Source organism: Pimephales promelas, chromosome 22 (assembly GCF_988280905.1).
Source record: "Pimephales promelas chromosome 22, fPimPro1.hap1.1, whole genome shotgun sequence".
NCBI classification, from domain to species: Eukaryota; Metazoa; Chordata; class Actinopteri; order Cypriniformes; family Leuciscidae; genus Pimephales; species Pimephales promelas.
Window position 1 is genome coordinate 11959926 of NC_142790.1, and position 27096 is coordinate 11987021.

At 37.6% G+C, this 27096-nt stretch overlaps 1 protein-coding gene across 2 annotated transcripts in view; it reads right to left on the reverse strand.

Annotated features, from left to right (window-relative positions):
- The window catches only part of LOC120475838 (receptor-type tyrosine-protein phosphatase H), a 40732-nt gene that overhangs the window by 1716 nt on the left and 11920 nt on the right, over positions 1-27096 (reverse strand). The window contains exons 3-17 of one of the 2 annotated variants that reach the window (XM_039666600.2): positions 26250-26516; positions 24069-24338; positions 19925-20188; positions 19197-19457; positions 16592-16825; positions 16233-16493; positions 11255-11351; positions 11101-11148; positions 10900-10981; positions 10640-10730; positions 9908-9981; positions 4880-5017; positions 4479-4601; positions 2687-2847; positions 2236-2371 (exon numbers count right to left, since the gene is read on the reverse strand). In XM_039666600.2, coding sequence (XP_039522534.2) covers positions 2236-2371; positions 2687-2847; positions 4479-4601; positions 4880-5017; positions 9908-9981; positions 10640-10730; positions 10900-10981; positions 11101-11148; positions 11255-11351; positions 16233-16493; positions 16592-16825; positions 19197-19457; positions 19925-20188; positions 24069-24338; positions 26250-26516 — 2507 coding nt within the window. Of the gene's footprint in view, positions 1-2235; positions 2372-2686; positions 2848-4478; positions 4602-4879; positions 5018-9907; positions 9982-10639; positions 10731-10899; positions 10982-11100; positions 11152-11254; positions 11352-16232; positions 16494-16591; positions 16826-19196; positions 19458-19924; positions 20189-24068; positions 24339-26249; positions 26517-27096 lie in introns of both variants that reach the window. The other variant, XM_039666599.2, reaches the window with a different exon arrangement.

Below are 27096 nucleotides of genomic sequence, written 5' to 3' on the forward strand. Positions count from 1 at the left end.
TTTAAATTAGGCTATTAGTATTATTTGAAGTTAACATTATAAAATACGTAGACCTACACCACAAAACTAGTTGAGGATAAATTATTTAAAATTGGGGAAGTCCAGCATTATGGACATGACATTTGCAGTCAAAACTTGAAATAAAAATTATCAGAAAATACATGTATTGAAACGTATATAGGCTACTTCCTTAAAGGACCCCAGAGATTAGACAAATATCAGTGTATGTTTTATTTTTAGTGTTGGGGAAAAGACACACATTCATGCGTGACAAAAAAATAGGAGGCAAAATATATTTTTTGTAATTCTGTTAATTACACTGCGCAAATCGGATGAGGAAGGGTTGGCTCTCCAGTCTCCATAGAACTTAAAATATTCATTTTATTTTAGTTTTCGTGTTCGCATTTATGAGGAAAAAACAATGTTACAGACGCGACCGCTCTGAACTGGCACTAAAAGACTGCTTTAAAACTTTCACATAGTCTGTTGCCTTTTAGAAGTAAAAGCAGACAATACACTGTAATACAACTGTAATACAAGCCTCACTAAACATGTAAAGAGTAAAATATTACTGAAAATTGATTAGTAATGCCTTACACTACTGCGTTACAGCAAAAAGTAATATGTTACTGTAATGTATTACTTTTGTAATGCGTTACTCCCAACACTGCTGATTAGTAATGCTACCTTCGTTTTGCCAAATAGGTAGGACAACTTCAACACCCATAATGCATTTGTTGTCATCCAAGGCCGCTCCCACCTACCAGTCTGTTTTATGCTTAGCATACTTATAGTGTCAAATACCCCCTTGCTTTAGAAGGAAATACTTCTTAGCAAATGCAAACTTTTAATCATAATGGTGTCGACTTGTATCGTTCCCGGGTGAAGGAATTTAAAGACGTTTAGCAAGACTCGGAGGGAGTTATTTTCGGATCCAGCAGGAAACATGGAGAGAATGCAGTGACAGAAAATCAGAAAGACCTCTGTATTTGTACGTAACATTTTGGATGACTACGAACACAACATTTGTATGCCGAATTACGCTTACAGGTAAGAAAGCAGTTTCCGCAATGTTTCAATTTTTAACTCTTATGTGTTAAAACCCTAAATTAATCCTACACTATCTCACAACCAATTCGTACGAGTGATTAAAAAGTGGCTAATTCGTACTAATTCAGACGACCTCACTCGTAGAAATTCGTACGATTTGTCCAAACCTACGTGATGGGTAGGTTTAGGGGCGGGGTCAGGGGTAGGTCATTCGTACGAATTCATACGAATTGGCCAATTCGTAAAACATGTACGATTTAACAAAAACGTACTAATTCGTACAAGTGAGGTCGTACGAATTGTTATGAATTAGCCACCTTGTAAAATTCGTACGAATTCTCGTGAGATCGGGTTGATTAATACCCGTCTAGCCGTGGGCAGGGATATGAAAATGTAGTTGAATCTAGTTTTAACAAAGCCCTGACGGACTTTAGCTGACAAATATATGTGAATTTCTCAGTCCAGGTAACACAGAGAACGAGTAAGCATTGTGCATTTACACACCAACATTGTGACCATATACAAAGCGAGTTGTAAATTCACAAAGTTACACTTTGATTTTAGCGTTTTACCTGCTGTCTTGACCTATTTTTTGTCTTTATTTTTCATATAAGCATATATATATTTCTTTTATTGCTATTTAAATAGCAACTGTGTTTTCATTTCATGTTGCTTAATGCTTAGTTATTGAATATTGTGTTATACAGCTGCTGAACTTTACTCATTGGCATGAGTGCTGGAAATGCCACTTTTGATTAATTAAAAAACAAAAAGCCAAAATGTTATATCCCAAAGCACACTAAATATTAGTATATTAACCTTTTAAAAGGTTTAAGTAGCTAGTTAAGTTGTTTAAATAATTGTAGCATTATTTCATGGTATACAGTTAAAAAAATCAGCTACAATCACCCAAATTTGAATTTATTCTTTAAGGTAAAATTCTGGTGTCCACAGCTGCCATTTATTGACAATTGTTAAGTCTCTATAAATTGCCTTTTCTAAAGATTTGCTTTACAGGTCTTTGAATCCCCCAGGAAAAAAAGTAAGCCATGACTCGAATAAATTCCTCATAATAATCACCACAACAATAATAAAAATAACATCCAGACCCAATTCAATGCCAGATTGCCAATAAACCCCTCCTAGCGCAATACATTTAACCATCATGGATTGAAACAGTGTTACCTCAGTTTGCACCATAAGTGGCCGGCAGAGTCTCATTTCCTGGACGAAAGCTGCAATGCCCACTGCCTTTTCTCTGTGCAGCTGCTGCAGAAGAACGTCCAGGGCAATCAGCGTACCTGTCCGGCCCACTCCAGCACTAGAGGGAGACGTGGACATTAAACCTTTGCTTTAATTAAGCGGTTTGTTTAATAATGCTGTCAGCTCTATGAATCAATGTGACTCATTATTGGTGTCACGTTAAAGGGTTAATTCACCCAAAAAATGCAATTACCTACTGTAGCAACCTTCGAATGGGTGAGCCAGCTCTCAAATTTCATTACAATATCTTAATTTGTGTTCAGAAGTTAAATGAAAGTCTTACGGGGTTGAGAAATTACTGACAGAATTTTCAATTTTTGGGTGAACTAACCCTTTAATGTTGGAGATGGGGTTTAAAGTAAGTAGTGGTCACCTGCAGTGTACGACTGTTGGCCCTGCAGAATAGGAATTCTCTATGTGCTGACGGACAAGTCCTCTGAACTTGATCAGCTCCTCTGTGCCATAGGGAACGCCATGATCTGGCCACGCTGTGAAGTGGAAATGCTTCACTGTTCGTGTCTCAGAGGTGCTTTTCTATTATGTACCAACAAAAGAAAAAAAATAAATGGACAGAAATAGATTGTCTTAAGGTAACCTGACCATGGATGTTTTATAAGTTAAAGTCACGAGGTGAATGTGATTTTACAACGTGTACAACGTGTTCCTTGATCAACATCTTTGCTGATCCTGGAACAACATTTCAATCAGCCAATCAGATGTCAAGTTTAGGCTTACAACCAGGGTTAGGTGCTTTCATCCATCATTTACCTCTGATTTTAGGGATAAGTTATAGTTAAGGATAGGGTTAGGACTAAGTGTTCGGACAGGAATGTTGTTCTAGGATCAACAACAAACTCAAAAAATGATCCAGGAACATGCGTGTCCAGTAAACCATCGCGAGGAATCTGTTTTTTTCTTTATCTTTTGAAATAAAATAGTTAAGTATTTTTAAAAAATAATTTAAATAATAACCTTTCCTCACAAATCACAATTTTAAAGTAAGCTGCAAAAGAGCTTGTGAAACCTTGACAAGTTTGTGAAATCGCATAAATCCACATTTACACATCAATTATGCATATTTTGTAAACAGAAACTTGTCTTACCCCGTCACATTGAGTAAACATGAGAAAGCAGAATACTGCTTTTAATATTATTATCATTCCTAAACACCAGATGAAATAACAATAAGACTTGGTAACACTTTAGAATAAGGTTCCTTTGTTAATGAATAACGACAGAAGAACAAATCAATAACTAATGCAGGACAAATGAATAGCACTACATTAATATTTGAACTGCCACTGTAAACAAATAAACAAGCTTGCTTACATTATCAATATGTAATAGCTTAGCAGACTTATGATTTGGGAAAGCTGTCAATAATTAGCCTACCGTCTCCTAGAGAATTATATTATTTACCAACTGAATAATTTTAAAGAAATGGATTTTTAAATTTGTCCGGATCTTACTTGTCCTGTGGCGAATTTTCCGGCATTCCTTTGGCATTGAATCGCTAGACTAGAGTCATGGCGACTACTGGGACATATTGAGTCATCAGCGATAACATATACAGTTATTGTATTAATTAACCTACCTCTCAAAAATATGCTTTTATGTATGTCTCCTAGCTCATATACAGTTATATAAGTATATATGTATACAGTTATATAACTCATATACACTATTATAAGTTAATAGTGAACTACTACTAATAGTGAGGATTTTCTAAATTATTCCAGATAATATAACAAATAAATAATTATTGATAGGCCTACTCGTTTTGTGTGGGCTTTGTGTGTTTAAAAGGGCTTTGTGTGTTTAAATGTATTGGGTTATCTACAGTCAATTATAGAAAACAAGAATGAACGAATGAATTAAAACAAATTTAATTAATAAATAAATAACATATTGACTCACATGCTTTTCTGTCTCATTATTTCAACATCTCTCTCTCTCTCTCTCTCTCTCTCTCTTCCTCTCTCTACTCTGCTTCGCGTCGTGACCGCATTACCACCTCGGGTGTGCATTATTTTTCTAATAATTCAACGGCCTGTCATCAATTATTCCTTACATATGTACAGCGCTTTGAGGAGCCAGAAAAGCGCTAAATGTAACAAATTATTATTATTTATTGTCACAAAAAAAGAGCGATAGAAATATCTCACATTTTTTATATTAAGTTCTCGCAGAGTCCAACTTTGAGCTTTATCCTCTGATTTCACAGTCACAACCAGGTTTCCATAGAGACAAGGCGAGTAGTCCAGTGGCCAGTACTGCTCACACTTGACCTAGAGGAGTTCAATCAGACAAAAAAAAAATATTTAAAAAATAACTGCACCAAGTGCAGATGCCAAATCTGCTGTGTTGAAAACTATAGAAAGTTTTGATCCAGACCCTTGTGTGAAACACTGTATTGTTACACAGAATTGGGTAAAATGCTAAACAAACATTGCATTAAACATGAGCCAACAAGAATGTAGCATAATACTGTTCACTATATGATGTACAGTTTCATATACTGTTTAAAAATGTTATACAGTAAGCAGTATTCTGAACAGAACCTTACCCTTCCACTCTCAGTGCAGTTGGTTACCATGACAATGGCCTGTGACCTATTCTCCCACACCATTCTCCAGAAGTCATTGACGGTGGATGGCAGAGGACCTTGAGCAGCGATGTACTGTTTGCTTGCATTACCGTATCCCTGATATACACATACAAATCATAAAGAAAACTCAGTCCACCAGGGGCATTTTACAGCTGATGTTAACTATTATATACACTCACCTAAAGGATTATTAGGAACACCATACTAATACTGTGTTTGAACCCCTTTCGTCTTCAGACCTGCCTTAATTCTGCGTGGCACTGATTCAACAAGGTGCTTGAAAGCATTCTTTAGAAATGTTGGCCCATATTGATAGGATAGCATCTTGCAGTTGATGGAGATTTGTGGGATGCACATCCAGGGCACAAAGCTCCCGTTCCAGCACATCCCAAAGATGCTCTAGTGGGTTGAGATCTGGTGGCTGTGGGGGCCATTTTAGTACAGTGAACTCATTGTCATGTTGAAGAAACCAATTTGAAATGATTTTTCAAATTGGTGCTGTTTGTGCTAAAGCCCAGCAGCGAATGTATTTTCTTCGTAGATTGAGGAATTTTAACATTGACCCCACTTTGATGAAAATGTTTTATTCTTGTTTTCTTGAGTCTGTTTTAACCTTTTGTTTTATCTGTTGGTTTGGTTCCTTGTCTGCAAAGAACAAAAACCGACTAGAGAGCATTGTTAGAACATGTAGCAAGATTGCAGGTATTAACTTTCCTCCCCTCTCCCACATCTACTCCAACAGAGTAGCCAAGAAGGCTACAGTAGCTATTGCAGCTGACCACAGCCATCCTTTGTCCTGCCAGTTTAAGCTACTCCCCTCAGGTCGTAGGTACTCCATGCCCAAATGCAGGTCAAATAGATATAGAAACTCTTTTATCCCGACTTCGATCTCAATATTAAATAAATTACCTGAACTGTTTTAATGTACTTCTATTTAATTTATTTATTTTTCTATGTATTTTTAGGGACTATGTGTGTTTTATACCTTGTGGTAATGTTGTATGTTGTGCCTTGTGTTTTTTCTGCTGGCTGTACAAATAATTGCCCTCCGGGGACAATAAAGTAACCTTGACCTTGACCTTGAGCTTTGTGACATGGTGCATTGTCCTGCTAGAAGTAGCCAGTGTTGGGAGTAACGCATTACAAAAGTAATACATTACAGTAACATATTACTTTTTGCTGTAACGCAGTAGTGTAAGGCATTACTAATCAATTTTCAGTAATATTTTACTCGTTACATGTTCAGTGAGGCTTGTATTACAGTTGTATTACAGTGTATTGTCTGCTTTTACTTCTTAAAGGCAACAGACTATGTGAAAGTTTTAAAGTAGTCTTTTGGTGCCAGTTCTGAGCGGTCGCGTCTGTAACATTGTTTTTTCCTCATAAATGCGAACACGAAAACTAAAATAAAATGAATATTTTAAGTTCTATGGAGACTGGAGAGCCAACCCTTCCTCATCCGATCTGCGCAGTGTAATTAACAGAATTACAAAAAATATATTTTGCCTCCTATTTTTTTGTCACGCATGAATGTCTGTCTTTTCCCTAATATTAAAAATAAAACATAGACTGATATTTGTCTAATGTCTGGAGTCCTTTATACGTTTCAATACATGTATTTTCTGAGAATTTTTATTTCAAGTTTTGACTTCAAATGTCATGTCCATAATGCTGGACTTCCCCAATTTTAAATGATTTATCCTCAACTAGTTTTGTGGTGTAGGTCTACGTATTTTATAATGTTAACTTCAAATAATACTAATAGCCTAATTTAAAGATAAGGCAGCATTGGATCTGGACGGTAAGGAGAATAACGCTGGGAGTTGGAAGAGGTGTGTCGCGATTCTGTAGGTTCGTTGATCTGAGTCGTGTGGCGAATCGCGATTTCGGTTTCATATTGCATATCGTTACAGCCCAAAAGTTAAGTTCTACTTAGTTATTTTGGTGAAAGTAACTCAAAAGTAATACATGAGTAATGTAACGCATTACAATTCTGGGACAGTAATTTTGTAAGGTAATGAATTACTTTTAAATAACAGTAACAAGTAATACCTAATGTATTACAGTTTGGAAGTAACTTGCACAACACTGGAAGTAGCCATCAGAGGATGGGTACATAGTGGCCATAAAGGGGTGGACAAGGTCAGAAACAATGCTCAGGTAGGCCGTGGCATTTAAACAATGCCCAATTGGCACTCAGTCAGAGGCGTAGCAAGCTTATGAAAAGTGTGGGGGATGGATGTGTCATTTAAATTTAGGCATGTTACGTAGACCCCTGTCCCTCTAGGGGGGTTCGGGGGCATGCTCCCCCGCAAGAAAATTTGGTACATTTTAAGGTTAAATGCATCAATTTGGAGCACATTGAGAGCTCAAAATTAAGAGCTTAAACTGGATTCGACCCAGGCCTGTGCACATTGAACAACGAAAAAGCATTGACTTGTTGCTTACCTAAAGAGGGCTCAAACATCTTTATAGTTATGATATAGAGTCTGTCATTATATTATATATTACGCTATAAAAATTACAATACTTTTGTCCTAATTTCTTCACTTGTAAGAAATAAACCCTTGAGCTTTTATTTAGGAGAAAACACAGAACACCATGCTGATCGTGTGAGCAAAGAGCGCGTTTTTTTTTTGTTTTTTGTTTTCAAATCACGCAGCGTTACAAACAGAATGCCTAATGCTACGTTCACACCGGACGCGAATCGCGCGTCAAATTCGCGCCTGACGCGTCTAGTTTGACGCTTGACCACTAGTGTTAATTCTCGTGTCAAGAGTGAAACTGGCGCGCGTAAAAAAGTTTGAAGCGAAATTTACGCGCGTCAGAATCAAAATCCGTTGGCGGCCATTGTTTTTATGTCGACCGAGCATTCATCAAGAGAGTTACCGCTCTGTATTTACTCTGGTGAGCAGAACAGCGGCGTGGGGATCATCGTCGCCGTATATTTGTGTCCACCGGACCCTTCGGAGCCGAACCGTTTGGCGAGTTTCACCATTTGCTCGCTCCAGGAGCTGCGCTGGATGACGGCCGCTGTCAGAGGTACTTCCGCCTGTCACGCGCCCAGTTTGATGACCTTGTCCCGCATCTGAGCGAGGATCACCCTCGCCCTCATCCATCTAATCTAGCTGTCATTTATTTTTGTTTTGATGATAAATAGAGCCAGCCTTCAAAAGTTATTAACCTGTCCTGTGATTTTTTTCTCTCTCTCAAGTCCAGACACAAATTTATGCACATATGTTGATTTTCTTTACAACATAATACTATTTCTAGATATGGAATAAATAACATTCAATACAAAATGAACATGTCTCGTATAAAGAAATAATGTTTTAAGTGATGAAACATTTGCTTTGTTGTGCATAATCCCACCATGCATTTAGTCATATTAACAAAATAATTTATTGAAGCATCCAGACACTTCACCACGTGAGCAAGCAGCTAGGCTCCTGATTGGTTAACGCGGCGCGAATTCACGCCAAAGTTCAGATTTTTCAACTCAGGCGGCAGACGCGAATTCGCGTCAAACGCGTGAATGCACAACGCTCAATTCGCGCCATTCGCGCCAACTTGACGCACGAATGAGGCGTATTCGCGTCTTCCGCGCCGCGCTCCACGCCTCATTCGCGCCGCAGGAATTTTTCACGCGTGTAAAGCGTCTTTGCATTGACTTAACATTGAAATCATTCGCGCCTGACGCCCTATTCGCGTCCGGTGTGAACGTAGCATAACGCAAGTCTTGTACTGTTTATCTAAAAATACGAAATATAATAATGAAAACACTGGACATGTCAATAAAACATAAACATAACATCTTCCCAAACACATATCAAGCTTATTTAAAAACCTCGAAAGCATAAACACTCATTCAAAGTACCTGGAAAAGGGAGATGTAAACAACCATAAGTTCCCGCCTCCTCAGCACGAGCTGACCGATACATCTAACACATCAAGAGAGGCGGGACTTAAGGCAGAACAGCTAATCATCAGCCGGACACACTCAAAGCCGGTGTCATGTTTGAGAGGAGACAGCCGCAGCGAGCGCGCACACACACACTGAGCGCCAGAGAAACGGAGGAGCGACTGTAGGAAGGCGTTTGTGAAAAACGGCAGAAAAAGTGCGGGTGTTTAACACTCACCGAGAAAAGTGTGGGTGTTAAAACACCCACATCCCCCACGGTTGCGACGCCCCTGCACTCAGGGGCCTAATGTGTGCCAAGAAAACATCCCCCACACCATTACACCACCACCACCAGCCTGCACAGTGGTAACAAGACATGATCGATCCATGTTCTCATTCTGTTCACGCCAAATTCTGACTCTACCATCTGAATGTCTCAACAGAAATGGAGACTCATCAGAACAGGCAACATTTTTCCAGTCTTCAACTGTCCAATAATAGTGAGCTCTTGCAAATTGTAGCCTCTTTTTCCTATTTGTAGAGGAGATGAGTGATACCCAGTGGGTCTTCTGCTGTTGTAGCCCATCTGCCTCAAGGTTGTGCGTGTTGTGGCTTCACAAATGCTTTGCTGCATATCTCGGTTGTAACGAGTGGTTATTTCAGTCAAAATTGCTCTTCTATCAGCTTGAATCAGTCGGCCCATTCTCCTCTGACCTCTAGCATCAACAAGGTATTTTCTCCCACAGGACTGCTGCGTATACTGGATGTTTTTCCCTTTTCACACCATTCTTTGTACACCCTAGAAATGGTTGTGTGTGAAAATCCCAGTAACTGAGCCGATTGTGAAATAGTCAGACCGGCCCGTCTGGCACCAACAACCATGCCACGCTCAAAATTGCTAAAATCACCTTTCTTTCCCATTCTGACATTCAGTTTGGAGTTCAGGAGAGTGTCTTGACCAGGACCACGCCCCTAAATGCATTGAAGCAACTGCCATGTGATTGGTTGATTAGATAATTGCATTAATGAGAAATTGAACAGGTGTTCCTAATAATCCTTTATACTGTATATACGGTACAACTTACAGGGATGTAGCTAGCATTAATATAATCAGAATCCTCTTCATCATTTACAGTGAGATGCACTCTGGAGGAGTCATCTAAAGAGAGAGAGAAGGATACAATTACTTGAAAATTGATGTGATAAATTGTGTGTGTGTGTGTGTGGGGGGGGGGGGGGGTAGTAGAGATAGTAAAGATAGTAATACCATACCAATCATTTTTTAACTTGTGGGATTTTTTTTTTTGGAAAACATATAAATCATACAAAAATGCAAATGTTTTCTGTGTTATGTTTATGGAGGGTTAAGGGATAGAATAGTCACTGATAGAACGTTACTCATTTGTTCCTGTGGCTATTCATTAATGACGGAACAGTATTCTAAAGTGTTATCTATATACTGTTCATTATAAAATTCATTATGTCTATGGAAAGTCCCCATAAAATGTGTGTCTGTGCTTGTTTAGATGATTTATGAGGACACATATGTTGTATGACATGGGTATTACACTGTTATTACAATGTAAATGTGGTTTATAAGGACATCATAATACATAAGGTTTAAAAAAAACATACTGAACAATATTTTATTTATTGAATTATGTAAAAATACAATGGTTTTCTGTGATGGGTAGGTTTAGGGGTTGAGTTAGTATAGGGGATAAAATATACAGTTTGTATAGTATAAAAACCATTACGATCCTCATAATGATAGGTTCACCAGTGTGTGTGTGTGTGTGTGTGTGTAAAACACTCACAAGGTAAAACATTTGAAAATCGGTTTTTCTCCTTGTTTTCAAGCACAGTTGCCGCAGCACTTGACTGTTCTATACCCACTGAACTCAAGTCCTGTTAAAAAACACATCCAATAAAAATATTCGCAACAAACACTGTCAATTTTCAAATTTACCTTGATGATTCTTACATGAAAGCAGAAAGACATTATAAGTGTTTGAATACTTCACAACAGGCAATTACAAAACATTTTACTCTTAAATTTCAAATTTGCAAACCCTACCTCATATTCCTCACTGAAACCTCTGTTCTCATCACAACTCATGTTTCGAAAATGTTCAGAAAATGCATCCACGGGGATCGGTCTGAAAAACAAATGTTTGTTTTCATACTACAATAACATAATTTACAGTGGTCCCAAAAGCATTTGGACACTTAATGCACACTTAAAACATCAACAAAAAAAGTCTGATTGAACACATACTTGTAGTAGTTTTTTTTAGTCCCTTTTGACTCCACTAGTGGTTTGGGACTACTATGATGAGAAAATACATTAGAGATACAACTAATACAGGTTCTGTTGCATTTTAATATAAAATAAATCCATAATCCTTGACAACTATAAATCAAAATCATACTTATTACGCTTTCCAGAATGATAGCGGCGCCATACAAAGACTGCAGCACAAATAATGATGACCAACAGGAAAAACACAAGGACACCTGCTATAACTCCTGCAGAACACGGACAGAAACAAACAGTGTATACATGTCAATGCATTGGTCAACTATGTGACAGCTTAATATCTCAAAGATTTAAAGGAATATTGCAGGTTAAAAACAAGGTGAAGCTCTATTCAACTGAAGCCTGACTGGTTTAAAGGCAGAAACGATTGATATGTTAATATGGAAATCCATCATTGGAATGACCAAATGCAGAGGGTCAAGGAACAATTTGCAGTATATTACCTTCAGCCCTCTAATCTGATTCTATATTGGACATACTTTACTGTCAGTACTTGTAGGAAAGTTTGATCTTGCTTCTAACCCAAATATACAATTTTAAGGCTGTTTGACTCATGATTATGGAAGCCAATTTCCACCACAAGAAAAAAAAAATCATGCTCTGGTAAATCATAATTATAAGATTAAAAATTGCAAGTCAAAATATGACATACAATGTTGAGCCCCCTTGAAACGTATATAAACTACAATAAAGTTCCCTTAGTTAGATATTGAAGACTACAGCGACGCACAGCGAAGTCCTCAATGAAGAATAACTTAAATAAGATATCCCAACAACGTCTCCTGGTCTCTGCTTCGTCGAAGGAAAAGTTTCCGAACACATCTCATAATTATTATTGTTTACGTCATTTCGTTTTTATCTCATAATCTTGACATTTTATGTCATAATGTTGACATTTTAAATCATAATTGACTTTAATCTTGCTTTAGAATAATTTTAATTGTCAGTTTACATTTTTTTTAAAAATAATTACAATTTTAAGTCATCATAATTGATTTTTTATCTCATTATTTTATTTTGATATGTCAATTTTGACTTAAATCATATTTTTTTCTTTTTAAATAATAATTTTCACTTTTATCTCATAACTCTGACTTCTGTGTCAATCTCAACATTTTATGTCATAATAAGGCATTTAAGTCACAATTTCAGCTTTTAAACCCCTACTTTTCCACATTGTGTCATAATTTTGATTCAGAATGTCATAGCTTTGGATTTAGTATGTCAATTTCGACTTGCCATCATTTTGACATTAAAAAATAATTTAATCTTTTTTGTCTCATAATTTAAAAAAACAATCTCTTATTTTTTACGTTTAAGTCTTTTAAATTTAGTATGTCATAATTATTACTTTTTGTCACAATTATGACTTTCATGATTTTTGTTTTCTTATGTGTTGAAAATGGGCTTTTACACATGGTAGCTTATCACAAGTCTCAATGCATTTTTTTGAGTCACTGTTAAATATTTTGTCATGGAAACTATCGATTAGATAGTCATTCTGGCATATTGAAAAACAATAAGGAAAAGAATGATTGATAATTTGTCCACGTGTGCAAACTTGTCTCCTCAATAAAGAATGAAGAACCTAGACCTCTACTGATTTATATGCCATCATAAAGTTTTTATGGTCAAGTTCAGTCAGAAGAGAGTTTTATGAAACGTTTTATATATTTCTCTTTTTGATACAAATATACTGTCAAAGAAAAGCTCTAAGTCTCCTCAGCACTGCCATCACAAATGTCAAGAAGTGGTTTGACTTCTTGGTATCATGAAATACTGTAGCATTTATTAAAGGGGTCATATAATGGTTCAAGCACTTTTACAAGTTGATTGTACTGAAATCTGTGTTGGCAGTGCCTGTACACAACCATCATTTAATGATAAAAATCCATCCAGGGTTTTTTTTTTTTTTTTTTTTTTTTTTAAATCTCCTCATTTTTTCACCCTGTCTCAGATGGAGCCAGGATTCCCCTCCCACGATTGCTGATTGACAGCAGCCTTTCAACACAGTGCAGAGGGGCGGAGTCATTATCATTTAAAGACACATGCACTTATGTGGCGTGTTGAAAACAGAGCTGGTTTTGACCAGGTAAAATACCGTAAAACTTCAAATAACAGCCCAGGCTTTTATTTTCCCAAATTGTCGAACTGCACCGGCTTGTTTTTGAGACAGGCATCTATATGTGACCGGCCTTTATAATTTAGTGTTGATATGTTGTTCATTGAGTCTAGGCCTAGAGTCTCTAATCTCTAAAAATCTCCAAATGCTCCACATGTTGGGTTGCCAACCGTTCCGTATAATACGGAATCGTTCCGTATTTGTCACATAAAAGTCTTGTTCCGTATTGAACTGATACGGAACGCACTTTGTTCCGTATTTTTGAGAATCAGTTCAGTGCAAATCCATGACAGACACATCTTCTAATATATCTCAGACAGACTATGAATGAAGACCTCACCAGTTGAGCCACTCCACTCGTGATCGACTAGTTTTACCGCAAATTAGTTAAAATATCCTCTAATCTGGAGCGATCTTGCCTGCAAGCTTGAGCTTCTAACGGCTCGGACGCAAAACCAGGACTGGAGTCAGAGCACATTCCTCTCTGCACTCTAACGTTCTGTTATCACTCCGATTTCGTCCATTACGGGTTTTCCAGTCTCACTCACAGGAAAAACTGTGAAAAACAAAATGACCCCCCCCCCCCCCCCGTTCCTTATTTCGACATCAGAAAGTTGGCAACCCTATCCACATGAAATTTCAGTCTTCCAACCTTTTACTATCGTGTCAATTGATTTGATTAATATGCGCAATGGAGAGAGAGCAAGACAGCGCTCATGTTGTTTGAAGACGGGAGAGTGCGCACATGCGGTCTGGGCTCTCTCTCTCTCTCTTTCTGTTCGTTATGCGCCCTGTCAAGCGCAGCAGTCTCTATTTTACATCACTCACCGATCAAAATAGGCTTTGGCGGGACAAAAATTTTCTTCGACAGCCCCCAAAAACCGGACGATCTGACGGTTTTAGAAGATTAACATCCCGAAACTAAAAAACAGACCCGGCCTCTTTTTGAGACCGGCTTTTCTATTTATCCAAACCTGCAGCCACACCAGGCGTGTAAAAGAGAGTGATCTATTTGGGACTCGGCTATTATTTTAGGGTAAGTGTTTTCTTACAATACTTTACAATTAATCTTTAATTAAAGTATATTACAAACTTTTCATTTAGACCCAAGAGATTCATATTAACTTGTTTAAAATTTTTATTGTATGACTCATTTAATCTAGCTGAATTTCAATATTGGGCTACTTCCTATTCCTCTTTTAGTTTTGGCTGATTCCCTGAGAAGATACACCTGTTCAACTGATCCCAATGCTGCTGATATCCATATATCATAAGCTCTGATTGATATTTTGATGCTGTTGTTGTTGTTACTTAACCCAAACTCTTCAGCTGTCAAAAGACTGACATTGTACATTCAAAAGTTGTATACTGTTAATGATACTTAATGCATTAATTAGTATTCACAGTTTAAAATTCTGCGCTACAGTATATTACTATGGGTAGTGTAGGGTATGGCTAGGTTAAAAATATAAGTACTGTGTAAACACGTGTACAGTATGTACACAATAAGAGCATTATATCAAAAGATTCATTTAAATGTTATACATAGTAATTTAAGACACCTAGAAAGTGGGACCTCTAAGTCTTCTGAAGTCACATGATAGCAACTGTGTGAAAAATATGCCAAAATGCAAGTCATTATTCAGTGAAAATTCCATGAAAGCTCATGACAGTCAGAATGATATTGTACAGGATTGGAACATGAGGTGAGTAATAATGACAGAACAATCATTTTAGATGAACTATTCCTTTAAAGGGGTCATATAATGGCATTTTTGTACAAGTTAATATGAACGTTTAGGGCCTAAATGAAAACTTTGTAATATACTTTTATTAAAAATTCTCATTGGTATTTTAAGAAAACACATTTTTACCTGTTCAAAATCAGCTCTTGTTTTCAGCACTTCATTTCAGTGCATATGCCTTTAAATAATAAGCCCCGCCCCTCTGTTCTGCAGGCCTGAACGCACGTGGAGTGTTGCCTTGACAACAGTTGAAGGTTTTGGAGAGAGAATGGCAGTGGGAGTCTCTGAGGACACATCTGTGCAACCGTATCAGTTTGAACTGGAGTAACTGTTTACCGGAACAAGATGACGGTTGCAAAGAAGTTCGACAGTTAAGGCTTGAGGACGTTTCTGAATGGTTGGTTAACGTAATGTTACTTTGATCTATCTTTGTATGCACTGGCGGAGTAGAGTAGTGAGATGCGAACGCTGTGTGTTTACTGATGTATACGTAAGTTCATTGACAGATTGACGTTACAACTAATTGTCATGAAAAACTTTTTTCCTGTGATTTGCAAAGATTAATATAGATTAATAAAACTTTAGGTGCAGAGGGAACATTAATAGTTGGTACCGATTATTTTTTTCAGCAGCAGCTTCTTAGCAAAACCAGCTTTATACTGATCCTTGTTTATAAAGCAGTCTGGTAAGAATTTGAAATTATTCGTGCAAACAAGAAAGTATTGACGTTGATCGTGGGGAATATTCCCTTCGTAAACAAAACTCAGCCACTGTGTCTTCAGCGGTTCAAATTTAGGAATATCAGAATGATTTCTGTGTTTATTATTGCACCCAAGAACAGAACAACACATTCGCTTAGACACCATTCTGCTCCAGTGTATCAACAATGACGGACTATAGTCTATGATGACAGCTCACTCAGGGCGGGTCTGTGTTGAAACACTGCTGTCAATCAACAACCGAGGGAGGGACGTGCGACCGTGTGACGTCACACGGACGAACGGCTCGATTTGAGGCAGGGGAAAACATATAAGGAGATCAAAACAAAACCACTGGATGGATTTATCATTAAATGATGGTTGTGTACAGGCACTGACAACACATCAACTTGTAAAAGTGCATGTACCATTATATTACCCCTATAAGTTGTATTTAACCTGAGATATTTCTGTAGATTAATTACTGTCTTATAGCATATTAAACATATTTAGACCTTATTTTACCTGCTGGATTAGTTTGACAGTTGCTTGATGCTGTTTTACTCTTCATGGCTCCAGAGAATGATGTCGCTGTCACTGTGTACCACTGGGCAGCTTGCAGGCTCTTTACGTTCAGTCTCTGTTCTTTTGAACTACTGTTGAAACTTTGTTTACCAACGTCCACCTGCACCACATCAAAAACTCCAGTTGGAGGATCCCAAATTACAGCCAGACCATATCCTCCAGAAAAATATTCACAGCGAAGACGATCTACACTATTTGGAACTAGTTTGAAAGAGAAACAGAAGGATAGTAAAATAAAGAAATTATACTGAATTTCAGCCGGTCAGCGCCACAGTCCAAAACAGAGCATGTAAACTCACCTAACGTCAGGAGATGTGAGCACTGTAGGAGTTCCTCTGTGTCCAAATGATACAACAGTGAGACATTGTAGTTTTCTCCAGGATAAAGCTCTTGCAGTTTCACCCTGTTGTCCGTTATAGGGAGAGAAATAGCATTGCCGGTTCTGTTTTCAGCTTTTACATGTGTGCTACCATTCACTTGAGCTTCTATCGATGAATTTGTGATGTCCCACTTAAAGGACACACAGTTAATGGCTGCAGAAACACAAAAACATATTTCAAACTCAGCTGCAGTCTTAACCTTGGGGTCTTAAAAAGAGGTTTTTTATTTATTTATTTTTTTTATTCAATTGAATATGCACAAAAATGCAAACAATACATGTCTTATACTTTATTAACATTAGTCAAAAAAAAATGTTCATTGTTAGTTCATGTGAGCTCAGGGCCATTAAATCATATCACCAGATATAACTTTTAATTTTAATGTTGTATTAATATTAATATTGTAGTAGTTGAAACTAACAAACTAAGATTAATAAATGATTTATTAAACCTTATTGTGGTTACCAATAAGTATAACCACAAGTGTAAACCAAAATATTAAAGTGTTAACATAATATTGGGTAACACTTTACTTGAACGGGTTGTGCATGACTGTCATGACACTTTCATAATCATGGCATGACATATGTTATAAATATGAAGGAAGTTTATGCATGTTTGTGACAACTGTCATTAAACGTACAGTATGCGATTTTTGGCCACCAGGGGTCACTCGTTTAAAATAACAAAAGACGTACTTTGATGACGTCGGGAAAGAGCGTGGGCTCACGGGAGTTGTTGTCGCTGTCAATGACAACCAGCTCAGCTCATGGCATGACATCATCGTTTCACAAAATATACGGCTATACGGCATCTCTCTGTAGATTTAGCTTGTCAAGAAGCTTTAAATGCAACACCAATGTTTACCTGTGTCATGCTTCTCCTGTCCCAAACCCTTCTCGCGTCATATTTTTCAGGTACGTTTGAGCTTTAGCTAATGAGCTGGCTGTAGCAGCAGAACATGCAGGCAAAGCGTAATCGTGGTCCATAACTATTATACAGACGAATATAAATATTTATATTACGCTCCTTCAATGAATGACCTATTTTAGAACATTTTTCATATATAGAGCGCACCGGATTATAAAGCACATAAGATACTGCAGTCAAACTTGACTGGGTGGGTTTGCGTTATACATCCACTATGTGCTAAAGGCTAAAGGGAATGTAGTGAGTACGCGGCGCCGGAGGTGAGGCGTTTATTTAGTAAGCATGAGAGAGCTGAAGCGGGCACGTACATTCGCAGCCTGACTCATAAGAGTATTCAATGTGCGCGGCTCGCTAACAGCAACAGTTGGCTGTTTTGAATGAGACGACACGGTTACTGTGAACGGGGAGCGCTTTATGCGCGAGCAGCACCGGGGACAGTGTGTCTGTTAAGAGTGAGCGCTCGTGAGCGGGCACGTGATTTACACACATAAAAATACGTACTACTTTTTTTATTTCGTCATTTTCTTTGCTTTATTGGCGGTAGTCCAGTGTTTCTCTTTGTGTTTGGCGGTTTCGCCGAGTCCCGCAAGGAAGTTAGAGAAAATAGAGTAGTCAAAGGTTATATGACGCCATAGACGGGCGACGAAATGGAAATAAAGAAACGTCCCGTGTCTTCGAATTAAACTATAAATTTCTCCGTATTTGAAATTTGGTGGAAACTCTCGGGATAATGTAAGTACAGTACATATCTAACAGAAATATATAACATAGATACAGTTATTTTTGCTATTTTTAATGCAGAAAAATTACATATTGTGGCTTTAAGTGTCATTCGCTCAGTTATGACATTTTTGATGCAAATATGACATTGTTTGAGATGTCTTTGTTATGACATCTTGACATAAACCAATAAATCATAACCTGTCAGTGTCTTTGTCATGACAACTTGACATTACAAAGACAACACAACCTGTCATAAACATGACATAGCAGATTAATTATCAAACTTAAGAAACCACCTAGCTTTATTGGTTAACATTACATTAAACTGTCATGTGGTTGGTTTTGACATTGGCTGTCATGAAGCCATTATAACTTTAATGACAAATTCAATGTGTACCACTGTAGTTGAGGTCACGAAAAATATTCATGAAACAGTTATATGGCCTCAACCAATGTCAAAGCCAACCACATGACAGTTTAACTTAAATTTTATGTCAAGTTGTCATGACAAAGACACTGACAGATTGTGATGTTATGGTTTATGTCAAGATGTCATAACAAGACATCTTAATGTCATATTTGCATTCAAAATGTCATTATTGAGCAAAAGACACTTAATGACAGTTGTCATAAACATGCATAAACCCTACTTCATATTCAAGACATATGTCATGTCATGGTTATGAAGGTGTCATGTCAGTCTTATGCACACCCCTTCAAGTAAAGTGTTACCAAATATTGTATATCCAGTTCAAGCATTTATAACCACACAAGTCATTTCTTTCCATGACTTGCAAGCTTTGCTCAATTAGAACTCATTATTTGCTTTTCAAATAAGTAGCTGAATCAGAGTAATGCTATCAAAACTTACTGGTGATGCTCCTGAAGGTGGACCCATTTCTTTGACCATTCACCTCAGTGTAGAGAGTATAACTGTATACTGTCCCTGGCGTGAGGGATGAGTAAGTATGTTTAAACTCATTTTCCTCAGAAGATCCACTGAAAGATTCCTCCTTTCCATTACTTTCACTCAAGATGTAGTTGTAGATGTTGTTTTTGTTCAACTTATTCCATGTGATAATCAACTGTGTCTCTGATCGAGTGAAATCGACTTCTGTTACGCGAGATAGACCTGTGAAGAGATACATTTTCCACAAGAGTTGATAGTAATTACTATACAACATCAGGTACATTCCTCTCAAATTCATCACTGATATTTTGGTACGTGGCAGGGTTGTGCACCATTCAGTATTGAGTTGAGAATCTAAATCTGAACTGAGGCAAACCGGATGAAGAATTGCAATAAAAAACAGAATTTTATTTCATAATTCAAACAGAATGAAATTGAAAGAAATTACAAAATTGGTTTCAGATCAATATGTATGTAATTATTTACAAGTTTTGTCATGGACAAATGAAATCCCTCTGTTGTGTTGAATGACTTTAAACTGCATTAATTCTATTCGAAATCATGTGTGTTGTAGCAAATTCAAAAGCCAAATCATGAATTGAACGCAAGTGGATTCTTTAATTTTGACTTTTGCCCAACCCTGCTAATGTGGTTCATTATTAGTATAATGCAAAGAATAGGAGACTTACTCGTGTTGTGACTGAATTTGTATCCAGTACTTCTCACATCAAAAAACTCTGTGTACAGAGTGAAGTTGTAGTTTGTTGCAGGATTCAAACCATTTATATGACGTGTAACCTTAATCCCTTCTGCAATGTTATAAATGTATTCACGTGATGTGTTGCTTCTTTCAAGAGAATAGTTGTATGCTATGTTGCTTGTGATCCATTGAAAGGTCACGTCGGTGTCATTGAAATCGACCACTATTGGTGGATTTGCGATATTAGATGGCACTGAAACAAAAGAAGGCATAGTGAGATGTGTCAGGTGTAGATAAAACACACCAATTCAAGTAAAATTAAGAATCTTTTAATAAACAGGGAGAATATGCAGGAAAATCAAAACAGCAACTACACAATAACACCAACCAGGCAGAACAAACAACTCGGGTTTAAAGGAGCACTTCACCCATTTCAACATATATCTTTATTTAAAGTGGATCATATGTAGTCGAGATGTAAAAGAATTTTAGAATTTGGTGCCCTCTTGACCAAGAAAATACTGAAGGGCGCATTTGTATGTAAGACAATAACTCCCACAATGCACCACATTGCACAGCTCCGTAAGCCACACCCACTAATCCTGAACAGCGCAAACAGAGAAATCACTCTTCCATCCACAAGCTAACGTTAGCTGTCACCAGAGTTTAAAAATTAATTTCACACAAAATTTCTAGTTAGTTGGCTGTGGCGAGCAGGACAAGGGCAAGGGATGGTGCGAGGCCGGTGGCGTGAGTGATAATGAAAGACACCTGTGAGACGCACCGGTCCCGCATCTCTCACGGAGGAACGGAGGCTTAAATGAGGAGCGACGATGGCAGATCGAGAGAGAAACGGGCCTGATTTTATGTTGTGTTTTGTTTCTGTTGTGTGTGGACAGCAATTGTCAATGAGGGGCTGCTGGCTTATACTTTTGTTTTGTATTTGTTCATTTTACTATTAAAATGTTTAAATGTTCGCCGGTTCCCGCCTCCTTCTTCCCGCAACAACGAACCCTGTTAACTTTACGTTACATTGGCAAACTCATTAGTGAATTACTCCTCGTTTGTATTTCTTTCTATATGGTGAATTACTGCATGATACCTGGATGTTCAGTCAGTCGAAACTATGATGGTTCACATCACAACACAAACGTCCGTGTGCTCGTCTGATTCAGAGATTTCATCCAGGAGAAATTCTCATCGTTGAAATTCTCTGCACCAGGCAGACTCTATCTGTGTCCATAGCGCACAGCGAAAGCACAGGCACCAGCAGTCCGCCCAGCTCGAGTCAGTCTGGGCTCCTCGACCGCGACAGGTAGCTGTCTCCTGTTCCTCCATCAGCCTCAGCTGCTCTTCACTATACTGCGACTCGTAAAGATAGCCACGAACATCGGATTCAAGCAGCAGAATTTTTAAAAATTTTAGTTTCTTCTGTCATTGTCTTTACTTCCTATCTCCACAGCGCTTGTTAGCTTAGCTTCCAAACAAGATGGCTGATATTGATTCAGTATCTGCAAGTGAAGTCCCACCCACTGATCTGTTATAGGCCTGTAGGGTGAGTGGGTCCCACACCCTTGAATAATAATGAGCTAATGTTTGTAGTCTCTACATTTTTCAATCAAATGTGACTTCCTGCTTATTATGACGCAAAAGCAGGAAGCAGGAAGTAAAACACTTAAATCCTTATTTCTCCGATCTCAGGGCAAAATAAGGGAATAAACCATGACCATTCAGAAATATGACTGGGTTTCTAAAGATACAAAGCTTAATGCAAATGGTTGAAGTGTGCCTTTAACTCCACATTAACACCAACCAGGCAGAACAAACAACTCGGGTTTAACGACACAAGGAGAGTTAATAAACCAGAAAAGAAACAGGTCCGGGATTAATCAGAAACTTACAACGCGTTCTCATCCCAAAGCGCCATATAGGACGCTTTTGCAAAAGCGTAAATATCCAACGCACATGGCACCCTTTAACGTCTAATGAGATGCTTCGGTTAATGGTTAAGTTTAGGTATGGTGTAGGGTAAGGGTTAGACCACTAGGGGGCGCCTTCTGCCCAAATATATCTGCGTCTCATTTCACTTTAAAGGGTGCCATGTGCGTTGGATATTTACGCTTTTGCAAAAGCGTCCTATATGCCGCTTTGGGATGAGAACGGGCTCAAACTTATGACCAACACAGATGAAACAGGAGCGGGGGAAACAAAACCTAAAAAGGCAAAAGATTAGAGTTGTGACGTTCGCGAACGAACCGATTCTTTTGAACGGCTCATAAACATGAACGATGGGAGCCGAGTCGCGGCAGGAGGGGAGCCGTTCTTTCTGTCGTTCTTTTTTTCCTATGCGTGTTTTACACAGATGCACATAAATTACCTCCTCAGTTACAGGGGAAGGGGCGCCCAGCGCAGGGGTGATAGTTGTGCACGCGCGTGCATATTTTACGTTATTTTTTATAACCCTACGTGCCTATGTCATTGGGTAGGAGCGGAGCCAAAACTTGTGCACGCCGCCATCACATGGTTACTCCAGTTTTTTTTTTTTTTAAAAAAGCCATAAAGTAAGGAACTGCTTGTATTTATTTACATTGCATTTTGTGTTCATGTTAATGTTTTTTATCAAAATGTTCTTGTGGTATTGTATGAAAAACATAAGTCAACAGCTTTACACATACACTCACTTTGTACTAAAGGTAAATACAAAATAGTGATGTCACATTCTAAGCAGAGGGATGTTGTGCAACCCTTTGAAATATAGCCCACACGTGACAAATGAGGTAATAATCAATATTTCAGAATAATTCAAACTCAGATATTGATGCGTGATATCTGAGTTTGAATTATTTGACTACAAATCTCACCTCATCATTCCTCCCAGTGATTATACTAAATATTTAAAAAGAGCCAAAAGAGCCATTCTTTTGAACGGCTCTTTGAAAGGAACGGATCGCCAAGATCCGGATCCCCTCAAAGAGCCATAAATCCCATCACTACAAAAGATTAATCCTGACACAATATGTTATACAACAAGCCCATCGTTTACAGAGTTAGTAAATTAATAATCTGTGGGATTAAGCACATGAACTCTTAACTCTAAGACAACAACCAGCATATTTGTTTATTTATTGCTGACAATTGGTTTTATGCACAGCTGCACTACTTCCTGAACTTAAGCCAGCTCCTTGTTTCCTGTCTGTCATTATTTGACAAATTGATTATTCCAGGTGTGCCTGACCTCAGTAGACACGGCAACAATAATCAGACACACCTGAATTAATCAAGTTCGGCCAATAATGGCAGACAGGAAACAAGGAGCTGGCTTAAGTTCAGGAAGTAGTGCAGCTGTGCATAAGGTCAATTGGGGCCAGATTGAGGCCAGTTGCCATTTCGGCACACATGCTTACAATGCACTGAACATTTTACATTCATTGATCTTGGACATGAACGGAGGACAGAACATTTTTACGTCTTGCAAACTTAAACACACGGTGTTGCAAATTAAGCTGATTTGTCACCAAGATAAGTAATCTAGCTTGTTAACACTGACAAAGGTTTAGTCGAAATTGCAAAAAGTATTTCGTCTTGGAAGCATCGGGAAAACTGTAAACCAATTAAGAATTGTTTCTATGATTTTTAATGAATTTATAGTTGCATTATAGTTTTATCATTTTCATCTTGTTTCAAATTAACAATTGTTTTTTTTTTTATTCAAAGAAAATATTTTTTTGTTAAGAAAAGTCAAGTGATAGAAAATATTTCGGTAACACTTTAGTAGGGTCCAATTCTCACTATTTTAACTAGTTGCTAGGATATTGGCTGTTTATTAGTACTTATTAAGCACATTTTAATAATGCCTTATAATGCATTTCCATACATCCCTTAATCTTACCCAATACCTAAATTTAAGTTATTAGGAGTTTATTGAGGCAAAAGTCGTAGTTAATATCGAAATTTGACCCTGATCTAAAGTGTGACCAATATTTATAGCAAATATCAAACTGCATTGCTAAAACGTATAAATTGATAATTGGTTTGTGGTGGGGCCAGTAAAAAATATTGGCAGGGCAAGAAAAATTTCAACCTTCAACCTACATGTCAGTATTGGTCGACTGAAATTATGTATTGAGACTCACCGGTTACATTGGAGAAGTTGTATCCACTGCTCTTCACACCTTCAAACACAGTATAGAGTGTGAAAGAGTATTCAGTCCCAGGAGACAGAGACGTGACATTATGTTCCACTAAAGAATCATTTGGTGATATAAGTGTTAAAAGCTCGTCCAGTTTAGTCCAGTTTTTCAGCTCATAAATGTAATCGGAGCGGTTGTTGACTTTTTCCCATTGTAATGTTATATAAGTCTCTTCCCGATTGACGACCGAAACACTCCCAACATTAGATGGAACTGAAAAAGAAAGAGACAGAAATTTAACACCTGCTGCAATCCACCTGTCCATCAATTAATCTACCATTCTCTTCCTTCAATGACTGGAAGTTACTGTACAGTGGTCGCAGACAGTAGTTGGAAATCACATCTACAAATATTTGAATGTATTTGCATTACATTAAAAAATCAAACAGCATTTATTTTAAAGACGAAACAAGCAAATCTTTCATATTAGATATTACAGGAATTAGTAGGATATTAGTAGGTATATACAATAGAACCCCTTTGTGTTTGTGCAATGTTAGTGGATCATGTTGATAGTTAATGTGATGAACTGTGTAACGTTAGTGCTGAGAAAAAATGTAGCAGCATTTGGGCGAATTCCAATTTTGCGTCTTTGGGCACTTCTGGACCAAATGACAGTGAACACTTGGATCCCTTCAGGAAAGGCCCTTTCTACAAATCGGTTAGTGAAGGGTACGTGCAACGGCACATCAAGGAAGTAGTCGTATGTTTATGGTCATACCCAGGGTGGTGAATCCTTGAGATTCATTTTAAAACTAGATGGCAGGAGAGTTCGAGTTATTTACATTCAAGTTATTTACAACAAGTATTTTGTTATAAATGTGTTTAAATAAGTTGCAATGGGTTTAATAGTAGATACGTAAGGTAAATGTGACTTCATGCAGGGTCTAAAAAAAAGACGGCAAGTTTTAAAGTACAAAAAAAAAAAAACGTAAAATATGTATTTGTTTGCAAGCAATTAGCCTAAAAAATCACAACAGCTAATGGGCTGATCATGGACGCCATGCTGCATTATCATGGTAACATTCCAAGTGAGAATAATGAGGAAATTATGTTGTGACACAAGTGTTTTTTGCTAGTTTTAACACGATGCATTTATCATGGTCACATCCTGCGCCACATTGTTAAAATAGCAAATGCATTTGCGCCCATTCGTGCACCCATGTGTGTGCTGGTCTGAAGGTGTGTGTTCAGGCACATTGTTGGTGCGTTGCTATTTTGAGGCAACTGAAATAGACTGAGCCATTGACCAACAAAAACCTGTTCTAAAGACAATGGATCTCGCACTATTTTTATTTTTATTTTGTGTTATTTAAAGGGCACATTAGTAATATGTGCCTATAGGCAGGTCCACAACACACATACACTCTGCTTATTACACACGCAGGGACGCACAGCAGCACACTAACATGCCAAATATTAAAAATAAAGGACTACAATTTAAAAGATTATTATTGTCTACATAAAGATATGGTGGAATCCGGCTTGTCCCGTATATGGTCACTTAAACCTTGTGAACGAGCAGATCCGTTTCCTCTCTGGAGAAGTGTTCAGTTTTCCCGCTTGCAAATTCTGCCAGATGAATAGTGAGTCCGCCATGGCGCAAGCACGACTGGCTTTTAAAGGGAATGACAGATGAGACTCTGAGACTAAAAAAAGGCTCAGTTTCCCCCAGGGAAATCAGTATACGAAATCACTGAACAGTGAGATAAATGATCAAAACAGCATCCAAACTTTTTTTTTTTTTTAAATGCATACATCTGTTATACATGCGTCACATTTATTAAATTTTACATCTAATATTCAACATGTAAATCTCCCTCCAATGTCCTGCAATGCGAGCTCACTATAGGCCTAATGTATGTGAGTCCTGTTCATTTGTACTCGAAAACTGGCACTGAAACATCCATACGTCGTTTTTTATGATTTGATATCTCAAAGATAATGTCATCTAACTTGCTATCGTAAACATATTTTGTCATATTATTGACAGTAAAAATTAGGCAAGGTTACACATTGTATAAAGAATTGCATCCTAATTCAGAATCTGAGAGAAATGTCAGAAGCAGTTGTTTTGTTTGTCACACAGACTTTGGTCTTTGCGGCAGACCAGATGAGACTCACCGGTTACATTGGAGAAGTTGTATCCACTGCTCCACACACCTTCAAACACAGTATAGAGTGTGAAAAAGTATTCAGTCCCTGGAGACAGAGACGTGACATTATGTTCCTCTAAAGAATCAGTTGGTGATATAAGTGTTGGAGGCTCGCCTTTAATCCAGTATTGAAGCTCATAAGTGTAATTGAGGCTGTTGTTGACTTTTTCCCATTGTAATATTATATAAGTCTCTTTCCGATCGAAGACCGAAACACTCCCAACATTAGATGGAACTGAAAAAGAAAGAGACAGAAACTGGCCTGTAGCAGTTAGAAATCACATCTACAAATGGCTTAATGTTTTTGCAATATTAAAAAAAGACTAAACAAGCACATCTTTCATATCACATTTAATTTGTTCTGAATTACTGTGAGAGCCTGTGTGAAGTTAGCCTGTGATAGAATTTATTAGCAACATGTGTGTACAACATGCTACTGGTTCCCAAATCTGAACCACTGTACATTGCAAATGCAATATTGTCAATAATTGAAGATCTCCCATATAAGCAGTGCTTTTATTCCTTTATTTGTTATTTGCATGCATAACTTCATTTAAAATAACATACTTGCATTCTCTGTAGTGTTTTTAATTAAGTAACTCCAAGAGTTAATTGCAAGTTTCAGTTAGTTTCAATTGCAGTTTGCAAATAGATAACACGTAGCTGAAATTGTGGAGAACGCAATAACTTTTGAGAAGGATCATTTATTAACAATTAACTCAAATAAAATTTTAGCTTAAAAGCTAGAATGGTAGTATTTAGTTTACAGTCTATTTGTAGTCTATTTTAATTTTAAGGTAGGATTTTTATATAAG